General features: G+C 45.9%; 1 protein-coding gene across 3 annotated transcripts in view; it reads right to left on the bottom strand.

The window, feature by feature from the left end:
- LOC115462832 (ubiquitin-associated protein 2-like) overlaps nucleotides 1–15,268 on the bottom strand; it is a 434,768-nt gene that overhangs the window by 314,350 nt on the left and 105,150 nt on the right. For 2 of the 3 annotated variants that reach the window (XM_030192864.1, XM_030192865.1), the window contains exons 6-7: nucleotides 11,237–11,314; nucleotides 10,691–10,748 (exon numbers count right to left, since the gene is read on the bottom strand). In XM_030192864.1, coding sequence (XP_030048724.1) covers nucleotides 10,691–10,748; nucleotides 11,237–11,314 — 136 coding nt within the window. Of the gene's footprint in view, nucleotides 1–3,805; nucleotides 3,839–10,690; nucleotides 10,749–11,236; nucleotides 11,315–15,268 lie in introns of all 3 variants that reach the window. The other variant, XM_030192863.1, reaches the window with a different exon arrangement.

Genomic DNA, 15,268 nt, shown 5'->3' with positions numbered 1-15,268 from the left:
GGGAGCCGCGGGGCCTTGCTGAGTCGCACGCTGCTGACGAGAGCGAGCGCGCTGGGGCTTAGCCTGGGCCGCAGGCTGTCGGGAAGGAGGATTGTACCTACGCTTGCCAGAAGAGTAGGGAACAGTCTTCCTTCCCCCGAAAAATCGTCTACCTGTAGAGGTAGAAGCTGAAGGCTGCCGGCGGGCGAATTTGTCGAATGCGGTGTCCCGCTGGTGGAGAGACTCTACCACCTGTTCGACTTTTTCACCAAAAATGTTATCCGCACGGCAAGGCGAGTCCGCAATCCGCTGCTGGAGTCTATTCTCCAGGTCGGCGGCACGCAGCCATGAGAGCCTGCGCATCACCACACCTTGAGCAGCGGCCCTGGACGCAACATCAAAAGTGTCATAAACTCCTCTGGCCAGGAATTTTCTGCACGCCTTCAGCTGCCTGACCACCTCCTGAAAAGGCTTGGCTTGCTCAGGGGGAAGAGCATCAACCAAGCCCGCCAACTGCCGCACATTGTTCCGCATGTGTATGCTCGTGTAGAGCTGGTAAGACTGGATCTTGGACACGAGCATAGAGGAATGGTAGGCCTTCCTCCCAAAGGAGTCTAAGGTTCTAGCGTCCTTGCCCGGGGGCGCCGAAGCATGTTCCCTAGAACTCTTAGCCTTCTTTAGGGCCAAATCCACAACTCCAGAGTCATGAGGCAACTGAGTGCGCATCAGCTCTGGGTCCCCATGGATCCGGTACTGGGACTCGATCTTCTTGGGAATGTGGGGATTAGTTAAAGGCTTGGTCCAGTTCGCAAGCAATGTCTTTTTCAGGACATGGTGCAAGGGAACAGTGGACGCTTCCTTAGGTGGAGAAGGATAGTCCAGGAGCTCAAACATTTCAGCCCTGGGCTCGTCCTCCACAACCACCGGGAAGGGGATGGCCGTAGACATCTCCCGGACAAAGGAGGCAAAAGACAGACTCTCGGGAGGAGAAAGCTGTCTCTCAGGAGAGGGAGTGGGATCAGACGGAAGACCCTCAGACTCCTCGTCAGAGAAATATCTGGGATCTTCCTCTTCCTCCCACGAGGCCTCACCCTCGGTGTCAGACACAAGTTCACGGACCTGTGTCTGCAACCTCGCCCTGCTCGACTCCGTGGAACCACGTCCACGATGGGGGCGTCGAGAGGTAGACTCCCTGGCCCGCATCGGCGAAGCTCCCTCCGCCGACGTAGTCGGGGAGCCCTCCTGGGAGGTGGCCGCGGTCGGCACCGCACGCGGTACCGACGTCGGGGACCTCAACCTGGGCGATGGGCCAGCCGGCGCCACGCTCGACGGTACCGGAGGCGCAAGCACCGCCGGCACCGGAGGGGTAGGGCGCAACAGCTCTCCCAGAATCTCTGGGAGAACGGCCCGGAGGCTCTCGTTCAGAGTGGCTGCAGAAAAAGGCTGAGAGGTCGATGCAGGCGTCGACGTCAGAACCTGTTCCGAGCGAGGAGGCTGTTCCGGGCTGTCCAGAGTGGAGCGCATCGACACCTCTTGAACAGAGGGTGAGCGGTCCTCTCGGTGCCGATGCCTGCTGGGTGCCGAATCCCTCGGCGACCCAGAGCTCTCGGTGCCGACACGGGGAGGAGACCGGTGTCGATGCTTCTTCGACTTCTTCCGAAGCATGTCACCGGAGCTCCCCGGCACCGACGAGGAGGACGTAGAATCCATCCGTCGCTTCCTCGGGGCCAAGACCGAAGAGGGTCGATCTCGGGGGGGCTGTACCGCAGGAGCCCTCAGGGTAGGAGGAGACCCACCCGAAGGCTCACCGCCACCAGCAGGGGAATGGACAGCCCTCACCTGCACTCCTGACGATGCACCTCCGTCCGACGACATCAGCAGACGAAGTCTCGGTACCACCGACGTCGATGCAGTCGCCCGATGCCTCGGCGCCGATGCAGAGGTCCGATGCCTCGATGCAGTCGATGGAGCGGCAGCCAAGGAAGATGGTCCGGACGCTGACGACGTCGATGCACTCGATGCCTCCGGTGCCGATGTCGACGAAGAGCCCGAGAACAAAACGTTCCACTGGGCTAATCTCGCTACCTGAGTCCGCCTTTGTAACAGGGAACACAGACTGCAGTTCTGAGGGCGGTGCTGGGCCCCTAGACACTGAAGACACGCAGAGTGCCTATCAGTGAGCGAGATTACCCGGGCGCACTGGGTGCACTTCTTGAAGCCGCTGGAAGGCTTCGATGTCATGGGCGGAAAAATCACGCCGGCGAAATCAAAAGCCGAAATGGCGAAAATTGAAGCACCAAAATTTAGAGGGAGAAAAATCTCGACCGAGGCCAAAAGAGGCCTACCCCGACAACGAAAGAAAACTTACGGGGCAAAAAACTGAGAAATACGGGAAGGGCAGAAAACCCGAAAGGGTCTTCCGGAACACTTCCGGAGCGCTTCCCGAACTTTTTAGAGAAAAAGTATGAAAAAAACACGTCGAAAAGGACGCGCGAGGTCGACTCTCTGGGGCACGAACGGCGTAACACGACCGTACCGAGCGCGGACGAAAGAAGACTGGCCGGCTCGAGCCAGTTTCGGGCGGGAAGACGGCTGCGCATGCGCAGTGCGCATGGGCGCGCGAGGACTAGCAAAGGCCTTCGCTAGTAAACTTTCCGATGGAGGGGGCTGCCGAGGACGTCAACCCATCAGTGAGAACAAGCAGCCTGCTTGTCCTCGGAGAATCACTCTTGCATATTCATTAGTGATATTCTGAAAACCATGATTTACAGCCATAGAAGACTAGAGTTCCATGAGTTAAGCAATTTCAATATGTTTTGGACAGGCAAGGTTAAGATTAAGCAGCATAAAGAAAAAGCAAAGTCTGCAAAAGATTAAAGGAATTTAAGTGAAGTTACAGGGACAGCTCCACAGCTCAGCAATTAGTTAGTACTTCTCCACATTCACATAAATTACTTGTCCCTCTTCTTTGTTCCAGTACACCTCCCTTCCCCCCCCCCCCCCCCCCCCCCCCCCCTCTTTTTGTTAATCCATCCTTCAGGGAAGCTAGAAAAAAAAGTTGTGGGTACCTAACCTTATGCTCACAGTAAGGAAAAGAAACAGGCATAAAATCCTCACTAATGATGAACACAGAACAAAAAGCTACCTATTACCCTCCTCAGACCTCACATTAAAGACCCAACATTACAAAATCCTGCGGCTCAGCCTCGCTGTCTTCTGTGCACTTCTCTGCATTTACATTAACTAGCTAATATCTTCATTACTATGGGATTTATATTAGCTCTGTGCTGATTTGTAGCGCTATATAAATGCTAAATAGTAGTAGTAGTAGTATATCAGACTGTGCTTGGCACAGAGTTAATTCACGAGCAACACTCATTTTAACATAGGGTGCCCATGGTAGCTCACACAACTGTGCACAAAGTCTAGTAATACTTTATTATATCAGCCCCTAGGTGTGTCTATCCAGCTATTATATAACAAAGGAAAAGGAGATGGAAAAAGCAAATATTTTGTGTCACAGGCAAAGGTTTTGGGGAAGGGGGAGAGTACCTACATTTTTCTTCCTTTGGGGTACAAAGAAGGACAGTGAAGCATGCCTACTGGAGGTGACAGCAAAATATAGATTCATATCTGTAGCTGCAATCTTTGCCCTTCAGTTTGAAGTATGCATTAATACACACGGCAGATTCTAAGTAAGGCTAACAAAAGCAGATTTCTATAAAGAAATTATGCTTTTTTCCACAGAAGCACAAAAGATTCCAACCACCACAGAGAAGTTAAAGCAGCAATATAAGTAGCTTTAGCAGACAGTGAAATATTTTACCTTTCACAGCATGCTTCCCCTTTGATCAACCGACTTCAATGTTGTTAATATTTAAGAGAAAAAAAGGAAGAAATATATTTATAATATTTTTAGAATGTAATCAGAGTCTACAAATGCATATTTACTGCGTTTCTTTTAGGGTTAAAAATTAAAATTACAGCCAGAATCAGTACTTTGTCACCCCTATCATTTCTGTCACCACCTCCATTATGTGTTCTTTGCTCCTGTTTAATGATGCCACTCTGCTACCTCTCTTCACATGCCAGTTCAGGCACTAGAGCTTAGAAACTTAAAATAATTATGAGAAGCTGAAGGGCCAGGAGTTCCAAAATTCCCCAAAGTTATCCTGAATTCATTCCTCTGCTGTCACTGACAAAATGTGCCAGAGAAATGAGGAGCTTATTGTGTGGTGAGCTTGTGATGCTAATTTTCATATGCCTTATAAGGGCTCCAAGCTGATGTGCCTCCTGAAGTCACCTATATTTCTTTTTCAGTATATTGTGATTAGTACTTATTTCCTCACCTTACAGTCACATGTTTTCAGAACTGGTGCTAACAATCACTTTGTGGCCAGCTGGCAGCAGGAGTCTGCTAACTCTACTACTAATACCCCCATCTGCACTCAGTAACAAAGAGGGAACATACTGCACTGTCAATTGTCCAGAAGCCACCCAGGCACACACAATGGCCCGGGCTATCATTTCTCTCTAAACAATCTCATTTAAACCCTTTCTGCTATTCCTCATATTTCAATGAAATTATTTTTTGCTGAGAATAATAAACTGCTGTAGCACCGAAGCTCAATCTTCAGGAATGGAAAAAAAAAGGCATAAAATAGATGGGAGAATTCACACTGCTCTCCTGCACGGGTTTTTACACAATCAAAACTGAGGGATTCCATTTTTTTAATACTTTTTCTCCTCACTGAAGGAGTTTGGGTTCAGTGAAGCACCTCATACCTGAACTAATTTTCCATAAACACAGAGAAAATGGAATATCCAAATATGTATTGAAAAATGAGCTTGCTTTAAAACTAATTTTGCACCAGGCCAGAATTAAAAAAACAGAATGATGCTAAGACAGAGACAAAAAGATGAACTTCCTGGATCCAAAAGATCTTAACAGTGTATATGGGGAAATACCAATTCTTCACAAAAAAAAAAGTTTACGGTGGTATTGCTGCTTTAAGCATCAGTCGAGACACAGTTTTACATGTAGCTCATGAATAATTATCCAGACACTTCATGTGTAGCTTTACTGCATTTTATTTTATAGTGGATTTTAAATAGAGACTAAAGAACAAAGCACATTTTAAATGGCCATTTAATGGCAGATAGTAAGCATACAGGAGGACATGAGGGACTACTACATTTATGAGACACAGGATAAATAAACCTGCAATTGTTGTTTACCTAAAGAATTTTCATTGACTTAGGATGACGAAGACCCATTGTGTATCACCCTATGAAGTTTTCAAAGCTTAGGTGTTCTAGATATTAAAATGCCTAGTATGCACCCACATATAAAATATATACGAGCACTGATCTTAAGACACCTATGAGACACCAGTGTATAAGGCAGCACTGAAACACTACAGCACGTGTGAACTTATTAACACATATACTCTTGCAGTCATGCCCAAGTCACACGCATTAGGATTGTGAAATACACATTTGAGCCCCTTCTCAGGCTCACATGTGTAAGTTACCTCCTCAGATACACTTTGGTTCCTGACCCCTGCTCCCCACAGTCTAGCATCTCATTCTCTGTCTTTACTTCTCCTTCCCCTCCTCCCATGGCCGGCATTTCTAATTCCCCTCTTACACATCCATGGCCCGCAAACTTTGCATTTGTGGCCGGCAGCGCTCAAGACACTCTGTTTCCAGTCGTAGAGGGCCTTCCTTTGGCTGCTTCCCACCTGAGTGGCATCAGAGGAGGCAGGACATGGCAAAGGGAAGGCCCTGCATAGCCAGAAGCAACGTGTCTTCAGCACTGCCAGCCATAAACATTAGGCTGAGGGAAGGGGGGCCGCAAATGAGGGGAGGAGAAGAGAAGAGAAGAGAAGAGAGAAGATATGTTGGGACTTGCATGGGAAAAAGATAGGGGAATAGTTGATGGGCAGGGCCGCCAAGAGGGACAAAATTCCCTGGGCCTCCAAGGAGGGCCCGGCGCCGCAGTCCCCGATCTCACCCGCCCTCGGCTCCGTCGACCATCCACCACCGGGCCGGACACCCCACACATTGAAATCATCACAGCGCTTCACCTGTCACCTCCATGACAAAGCGCAGCAACGGCAGATCGGATTTGCCTCCCTTCGGGCCTTCCCTCCCTGTGTCCCGCCCTCGTCTGATGTAACTTCCGTGAGGGCGGGACACAGGGAGGGAAGGCCCGAAGGGAGGCGAATCCGATCTGCTGGTGCTGCGCTTTCAGTCACGGAGCAAGGTGACAGGTGAGGCGCTGAGATGATTTCAATGCAGGGGGCCTTGCCCTGGGCCCGGCCCAGTCTCTCGGCGGCCCTGGGGGGAGGGGGGACAGGAAAGAAGGGAAAGGCTGACTTGGTGGGAGGAGGGGGAAAGAGATGCTGGCCGAGGAGACAGGCAGGAAAGAAGGAAAAGATGGAGAGATACTGGCGTCAGAAATGGGCTGTGCAGAAGGAAGAGTGAGGGGAGAAGCTGAACACGGGGAGGGATGGAGGGAGGAGTGATGCTGAACAGGACAAGAATAAGGACACAGAGAGGGGAGATGCTCAATATGGCAGGAAGACAGTGGCAAGACAAGTATGGGGAGGGGTGGCAAAGTACTAGAAGTGATGTTTTTCTGGTGTTTATCCAATAAACACTTATTTTAGGGTGTTTTTTGCATTGGGGTGCTTTATCAGTGTTTATTAGGGTTGCACCCCGATCAAAAGTTTTAATCACACAATTAGGTGTGATTAAAAACTTTGTGTGATTAACCGTTTAAAATGTTTCCTCCTGTACAGTGCAATATATAGATAACAGATGTAAATTCTCAAAGCTGACAAACTTTAACTACAAAACTAAAAATAATAAATAAAAATAAAACAAAATATAGAAAAGAAAATAAGATATCTTTTTTTTATTGGACTAACTTAATACATTTTTTGATTAGCTTTCGAAGGTAACCCTTCTTCAGATCAGAAATAAGCAAATGTTGGCAAATATCAGTATATATAAGTAAAACACAAAAGCATTTCAATGACAGTGGGGGAGCTGGGTGGATGAGAGACAGGGAGAGATGCATGGTACATAAGTATTGCCACACTGGGACAGTGGCCAATCCAGGTCACAAATACCTGGCAAGATACCAAAAAAGTTCAATACATTCTATGCTGCTCAACCCAGAAACAAGCAGTGGATTTTCCCCAAGTCAATCCAACAATAGTCTATGGACTTCTCCTGTAGGAAGGTAGATAAGAGTGACAAAGCAGTAGAATTTTATGGTTTATAATAGGCTAGAAAACCCAGATCTTTGTTAAGTCCTGTCTGGTGGGTGTCAAAATATTTAATCATTTTGACTTCAAAGGTCTTAACGTTCCTGGACTGTCTTAAAGTTTCCTTTTAGTATTCTCACCATAAAATCATTGATGCAGTTTCTGGTTTTATAAAATGCTATCCCACAGAGCTGACATCATGGTTGGCACTGGCATTTTTTATATGTCTCAGTAAATTAAATCTCTTCTTTAGTATCTGGCTTGTTTCTGCAGTATAGCACCCTTCTTCTCACTTTTTACATTGAATGATATACGCCACATTTGAAGATGAGCATGTGAAGAATTCTTTTGAGTGTTTTCCTTTTGTGAAGGACTGTGGGATCCTGTGAAATGTGTTGGCATAGTTTACAGATAGATATATTCCAAGGATGTGAGCTACTCTCTTCTTTTTGAGTTTCTATCAGAAGATTGCTTTTCACTTGTTAGTATTTTAAGTTGGGTGGCTGCCAGAAGGCCAGCACTGGTGGGGATGGGAATATCTTTCAGTAGTTCATCCTCCTGCAATAGTGGCTGTAGATCTTTTATGATACAACTCAGGGCTACATGGGGGATTCTCTCTGTGGCTTTCTTAAATATTTTGACACCCACCAGACAAGACTTAACAGGGTTTTCTAGCCCATTATAAACCATAAAATTCTACTGTTTTGTCACCCTCTTATCTACCATCCATCTCTCCTTGTCTCCCATCCACCCAGCTCCCCCTATTTCTCACCTAACCCAACCTGCCCTCTTCCTGTGAGACTGTCATTGAAATGCTTTCGTGTTTCACTTATATATACTGATATTTGCCAACATTTGCTTATTTCTGATCTGTGGAAGGGTTACCTTTGAAAGCTAATCAAAAATGTATTGTTAGTCCAATTTAAAAAAAAAAGGTATCATCTTATTTTCTTTTCTATGTTTTGTTTTATTTCTATTTATTACCTTTAAAAGTGGACTAACACAACTACCATATCACTTTACTCAAAACCTTACCCTTGTTGTCTGGTGATATCATCTTTCCAATCATCTCGTTCCCTGTGCTCCCAGCACAGTTCTGAGCTCTGAACTCTGCTTCAAGGGACTCCAGTCTATTCACTATTTCTTTTTTTTCTCTCCTCTTTCTCCTCCTGCCCTGTATCCATCTTTTACATTCAACTTTAATCCATTTTTTCCCCTCATCTTCAAATCTGTCTAGTTTCCATCTCTTCCTTTCCCTTCCCCTCCATTCATGGACACCATCGCCTCCCTTCTCCTTTCCCTGGGCACCATTTTTTCCTGTATCTCTTCTCTCCCTTCCCCCCTCTATGGGCACCGTCTCTTCTCTTCCCTTCCCTTTCCCTCTCCATGAGCACCGTCTCTTCTCTCCCCTTCCCTTCCCCCCTCCATAGGCATCATCTATTCTCTCCCCTTCCCTTCCCCCTTCCATGGGCACCATCTCTATTCTCCTCTTCCCTTCTCCTCCACAGGCACCATCTCTTCTCCTCCACCTCCATGGGCACCCTCTTCCATTCTCCTTCATGGGCAGTCTCTTCTCTCCTTTTCCATGGGCACCATCTCTTTCCTCGCCTCAACGATCACCATCCCCTATTTCCAGCATCTGTCCCTCTTCAAACACATTATCTCTCTCTCTGCTCTCTTTCTCCAAGCAAATCTTTCTGCACTCCTGAACCTTCAACCCTCCCACCCAACCCTCTCCCCCGGCAGTCCCCATTCTCTCTTTCTCCCAAATCTTCCTGCACTCCTGAACCCTCAAACCCTCCCACCCCCAACCACAGTCCTCATTCTCTCTCTCCCTCCCCAAACCCTTCTGCACCCCTGAACTCTCACGCCCCCCCCCCCCTTCAGGTACGCATTCTCTCTCTACCTATCCCATTCCAGTTCTCAGACTTTGCTTTTAGAGCTGCAGGCATGCTGCTTCTTTCAGCAGCCAAAAGTCTCTGTCAGAGGAGACAAGATGCTACAGAGAGGCTCCCGGTGGCTGAAAGAACCAGCATGCCTGCAGCGCTAAAGGCAAAGTCAAAGGGACGGAGAGGGGCTGGTATAAGAGAGAGAACAGCCTTTTCACTTCAATGGGCCACCTCTTCTGCCTTGCCCCAGACTCGAAGTGCTGTGGACTATCTCCGCGGTTACTTCTGGGTCGTGGGTGCATCGCTCCACCTTCCCTACACTGTTTGGCAGCCTTGGCAGCACAGCAGCAGGGCCGACCTGGACCCTGGGACCCAGCATCAGGTCTCTGCAGCACAGGTACACCCGTGAAAGGGAGCAATGCTAGATTGTTGTAGGTGAGGGAGCGAGACCCGTCATTAACTTGTGTTAAAACGTTTAATGCACATTAACCATTTAATGCGTTAATTGCATTATTAGCACATTAAATATGCAGCCCTAGTATTTATCTATTAAAACCCTAATCTAAAACAAATGGCACATTTGAGTACAGAGAAATCAAAGTGATACACAAGTCAAAATCAAACGCAATATGGTAAGGAAAAGAATTAATTTTCACAACAGAGTCAAGAAAGTCAGGAAGAGTAAGGAAAAGGAAGAGGAGGTAGAAGACTCAGAAGATTAGCCAAAAGCAAAGAATAATGGCACCAAAATAATAGAAACACAGAAAAAGTGAAGGCAGATAAAGACCATGGGGCTTATTTTCAAAGCACTTAGGCTTGCAAAGCTCCATAGGTTACTATGGAACTTTGTAAGTCTAAGTGCTTTGAAAATATGCCTCCATATGGCCTAGCCATACTGCCCATCCATGCCATCCTACTATCCCCTCTTCTCCAAGATCCTAAATATTTGTCCCACGTTTTCTTGAACTCAGATAGTCTTCGTCTCTATCACCTCCACCAGGAGGCTGTTGCACGCATTCACCACCCTTTCCGTCAAGTAGTATTTCCGTAAGTTACTCCGAGTCTGTCCCCTTTCACCTTCACGCTATGCCCTCTCATTTCAGAGCTTCCTTTCAATTGAAATAAATTCACCTCACTGTGCATTTATGCCAAGGAAGTATGTAATTAAACATCTCTAACATATCTCCCCTCTCCTGCCTTTCTTCCAAAGTATGCATATTCAGATGTTTTTAGTTTGTCCCCACATGCTTTATGATAAAGACCAATGACCATTTTAGTAGCCACTCTCTGGATCAATTCCATCCTGTTTATCTTTTTGAAGATGCAGTCTTCAGAATTGTACACAGTACTCTAAATGAGGTCTCACCAGACTCTTACACAGAGACATTATCACCTCCTTTTTCCTACTAGCCATTTCTCTCCCTCTATACCCAAGCATCCTTATGGTTGTTGCCATTACCTTTTCTACCTGTTTGGCCACTTTAAAACCATTATATATGACCTCCAAGTGACAAAATGATAAGAGTTGCAGTTTAGATAGCTTACCCCATCCCCTGTACAGAAAACCTTCCTGTTCCTCGACCTCTGCCACGCCCACCAAATCCTAGGGAGAAAAATGTGAATCAGTCCAAACAAATATATTCCATAGTTTGTTGTCCACAGTCCCAGTACAGCAGATATGTGTGTGGGGGGGGGGGGGGGGGGGGGGGGGTTGGGTTGTTTCTTTTCTTTTAATAAGAAACTTACTCCAGTATGACAAGAAACTCATATTGTAGATATATATGCTCATCACTGGACATATATAAAAGCGGCCAAAAATTAACATTTGAAGACATCTGATGGTGTAAATAATTAGATGCCTTAATTTAATTCCCCTAAATGAGAAGGATCTACTACAACCACTTCTTAGTACCATAATTAATCTACGGATTTAATAAAGATTTTAACAGAATAAGTTTGTTTCTGCATTCTCCTCCACTGGCCTGTTATATTGACAGTGAAATTTATGACTGGCATAACATTACACCAAGGAATGTGTACTGTAATCTAAAGTGATCATCATTACTATTTCTACAAAGATCAGCAACTTACCTCTGCCACGTCCACGCCTTCCACGGTCTGTGGGTCTGTCCCCTAGACCACTATCCAGTCCATTCTCCTCTGCTCTAACTTTCATGAGGGAAAAACAAACATGGAAAACATACTGAAAATCTGTTTAGTACACAGAGCAGCTCTCTACTGACCTATACTAACAGCAGCGAATGATTGGTATAGAAACACCCTAAATGGTACTTAGGAGCACAACCCCAACATTCAATTTGTTAGTCCAATTGAGTGTTGATGTCCAGAATTTATAGTACTTGGGCTCAAATTTTCTCCAATGGAGTGGAGGAGTAGCCTAGTGGTTAGTGCAGTGGACTTTGATCCTGAGGAACTGAGTTTGATTCCCACTGCAGCTCCTTGTGACTCTGGTCAAGTCACTTAACCCTCCATTGCCCCTGGTACAAAATAAGTACCTGAATATATGTAAACCACTTTGAATGTAGTTGGATAAACCTTAGAAAGGCGGATATCAAGTTCCATTTCCCTTTCCACTACTAAACAATAACAAAAGTATGAATATCATCATCTCTCTTCACTGTGTGACTACATCTTGTATGCAGTTCTGGTCACCCACACATCAAACAAGGATATAGCAGAACTAGAACAGGTTTAGAGAAGCATGACAAAAATTATATAGGGAATGGTATACCTTCCTTATATACAATGGCTACACAGTTTAGGGTACTTAAGCTTAGAAAACATAACTGAGCAGGACATGACTGAAATTTATAAACTCATGAGTGGAATGGATTAGTAAAATAGGGAATGGTTTAACCAGAAGACTAACGATAAATTGTAGCAATATTTTTCATGCAGCACATAATTGAGATGTGGACTCTGTTGCTAGAGGAATAGGAGCCAACTTTTCAAAATAATTGGGGGTGCTGAATTTTTTTTTTTTTTTTTTACAGGCAGTGCATTCTCTCCCACCACCTTAAAATCCTGTCTGCTGCAGTCTTCACCTGGGCAGTGGCCACGCCACTCATAGGCTGCCTGCAACCTGCACCAGGACTTCAGTCCCACCCCCTCAGTCCCCCTGTACTGTTTAAATATAAAGATATGCAAATTTCAAAAACCGACATATTTCAATCACTATACTGTAGGTTAACAAATACAAATAAAACAAAAAATGCAAAATATATCATTTTTATTGGACTAAATACATTTTTCAATTAGCTTTCAAAGGCCAAAACCTCTTTCCTCAAGTCAGGACAGTATACTGCTGTTATGGTATTCTGTTCTGACACAAGAAAGGAGGGTTTGGTCTCCAAACATTAGTCAAAAATGTATTAAAATTAGTCCAGTAAACATTACTTCCATTTTCTGTATTTATTAACACAGATACCACACTACTTTATCCTAAACTAAAAATAAAATTCATTTTTTCCTACCTTTGTGGTCTGGCCGTTTACTGTTTCTAATTGTGTTGGTCCCAGTCTCTTGTTTCTTCTTTCCTCGATCTTAACTCTTCCCCCTTCCCATCCAGCGTCTACCCCCCTCTCTCCCCTTTCCTTCCAGCGTCTGCCCCCTCTCTTCCCCCTTTCCATCCAGCATCTGCCCCCTCTTCCCTCTTTCCATCCATGTGTAGCGTAGCTTTTCTCCTCTTTTCCCTTTCCTTCATCTCTGTCAGTATGCATCTCATTCCTCTTTCTTCACTCCCCTCCATCCATATGTAGCGTAGCTTTTCTCCTCTTTTCCCTTTCCTTCATCTCTGTCAGTATGCATCTCATTCCTCTTTCTTCACTCCCCTCCATCCATATGCATCTCCTTCCTCTCTCTCTTCCCTCTCCTTCATGTCCACCATTTTTCCTCTCTCTCCGCCCCGCCATCCATGTTCATCTCATTTCCTCTCTTCCCTCGCCTCCATCCATGTCCAGCATTTCTCCTCTCTCCCCTCCATCCATGTGCATCTCACTTCCTCTCTTCCCTCCCCTCCATCCATGTCCAGCATTTCTCCTCTCTCCCCTCCATCCATGTGCATCTCCTTCCTCTGTCTTCCCTCCCCTCCATCCATGTCCAGCATTTCTCATAAGTACATAAGTATTGCCATACTGGGAAAGACCAAAGGTCCATCGAGCCCAGCATCCTGTTTCCAACAGTGGCCAATCCAGGTCACAGATACCCGGCAAGATCCCAAAAATGTACAAAATATTTTATACTGCTTATCCCAGAAATAGTGGATTTTCCCCAAGTCCATTTAATAACGGTCTATGGACTTTTCCTTTAGGAAGCTGTCCAAACCTTTTTTAAACTCCACTAAGCTAACTGCCTTTACCACACTCTCTGGCAACAAATTCCAGAGTTTAATTACATGTTGAGTGAAGAAAATTTTTCTCCTAGTATTTTTGGAGAGCGTGAATAGACACTTCACATCTACCCATTCAACTCCACTCATTATTTTATAGACCTCTATCATATCTCCCCTCAGCCACCTTTTCTCCAAGCTGAAGAACCCTAGCTGTTTTAGCCTTTCCTCATAGGGAAGTCGTCCCATCCCCTTTATCATTTTCATCACCCTTCTCTGCACCTTTTTTAATTCTACTATATCTTTTTTGAGATACGGCGACTAGAATTGAACACAATATTTGAGGTGCAGTCGCACCATGGAGCAATACAAAGGCATTATAACATCCTCATTTTTGTTTTCCATTCCTTCTCTAATACCTAACATTCTATTTGCTTTCTTAGCCGCAGCAGCACACTGAGCAGAAGGTTTCAACGTATCAACGACGACACCTAGATCCCTTTCTTGGTCTATGACTCCTAACGTGGAACCTTGCATGACATAGCTATAATTCGGGTTCCTCTTTCCCACATGCATCACTTTGCACTTGCTCACATTAAAAGTCATCTGCCATTTAGACGCTCAGTCTCCCAGTCTTGTAAGGTCCTCTTGTAACCTAGTAGATGACGGCAGAAAAAGACCTGCACGGTCCATCCAGTCTGCCCAACAAGATATGTGTATACCTTACCTTGATTTGTATCTGTCATTTTCAGGGCACAGACCGTAGAAGTCTGCCCAGCACTAACCCCGCCTCCCACCACCAGCTCCGCCACCCAAACTCCGCTAAGCTTCTGAGGATCCATTCCTTCTGAACAGGATTCCTTTATGCTTATCCCACGCATGTTTGAATTCCCTACTCTTGTTTTCTATCTTTTTTTTAACCAGTTCTTAATCCACAGCAGGACACTGTCTCCTAGCCCATGACTTTTTAGTTTCTTCAGGAGAAATTCAAGGGGGGAACTTTATCAAATGTCTTCTGAAAATCCAGATAAACAATATCGACTGGCAGGGTAAAGGAGATTCACAGGGTGGAGTTTGGTGGGGAATGAAGAGAGGATTCATGGAGGGCCAAAATAGGTGAGGACAGGAAGACAGGAGGAGAGACATTCTGGCAGTACAGGGATGAAAAAGGGAGAGTCAGGGGGAAGGGAAGTTAGGTCTGTAATTCTCCTCCCCTCTCCTCCATCACTTCTACTACTACTACTTATCATTCCTAGAGCGCTACTAGGGTTACGCAGCACTGTACAGATTAACAAAAAAGGACAGTCCCTGCTCCAAGGAGCTTACAATCTAATGGGTGAAATGTCAAGTAGGGAAAGTCTAGATTTCCTCAATAGAGGTATGATGGTTAGGTGCCGAAGGCGACATTGAAGAGGTGGGCTTTGAGCAAGGCTTTGAAGATGGGCAGGGAGGGGGCCTGGCGTATGGGCTCAGGGAGCTTATTCCAGGCATGGGGTGGGGCGAGGCAGAAAGGGCGGAGCCTGGAGTTGGCGGTGGTGGAGAAGAGTACCGACAGGAGGGATTTGTCTTGAGAACGGAGGTTACGGGTAGGAACGTAAGGGGAGATGAGAGTAGAGAGGTAGGGAGGGGCTGTAGATCGAGTGCATTTGTAGGTTAAAAGGAGAAGCTTAAACTGTATGCGGTACCTGATCGGAAGCCAGTGAAGTGACTTGAGGAGAGGGGTGATATGAGTGTACCAGTTCAGGCAGAAGATAAGACGTGCAGCAGAGTTTTGA

The sequence above is a fragment of the Microcaecilia unicolor genome, chromosome 2, assembly GCF_901765095.1.
Source record: "Microcaecilia unicolor chromosome 2, aMicUni1.1, whole genome shotgun sequence".
Taxonomy (NCBI): Eukaryota; Metazoa; Chordata; class Amphibia; order Gymnophiona; family Siphonopidae; genus Microcaecilia; species Microcaecilia unicolor.
The sequence above is the reverse complement of the archived record's forward strand: the minus strand, read 5'-3'. Positions and strand labels throughout refer to the sequence as shown.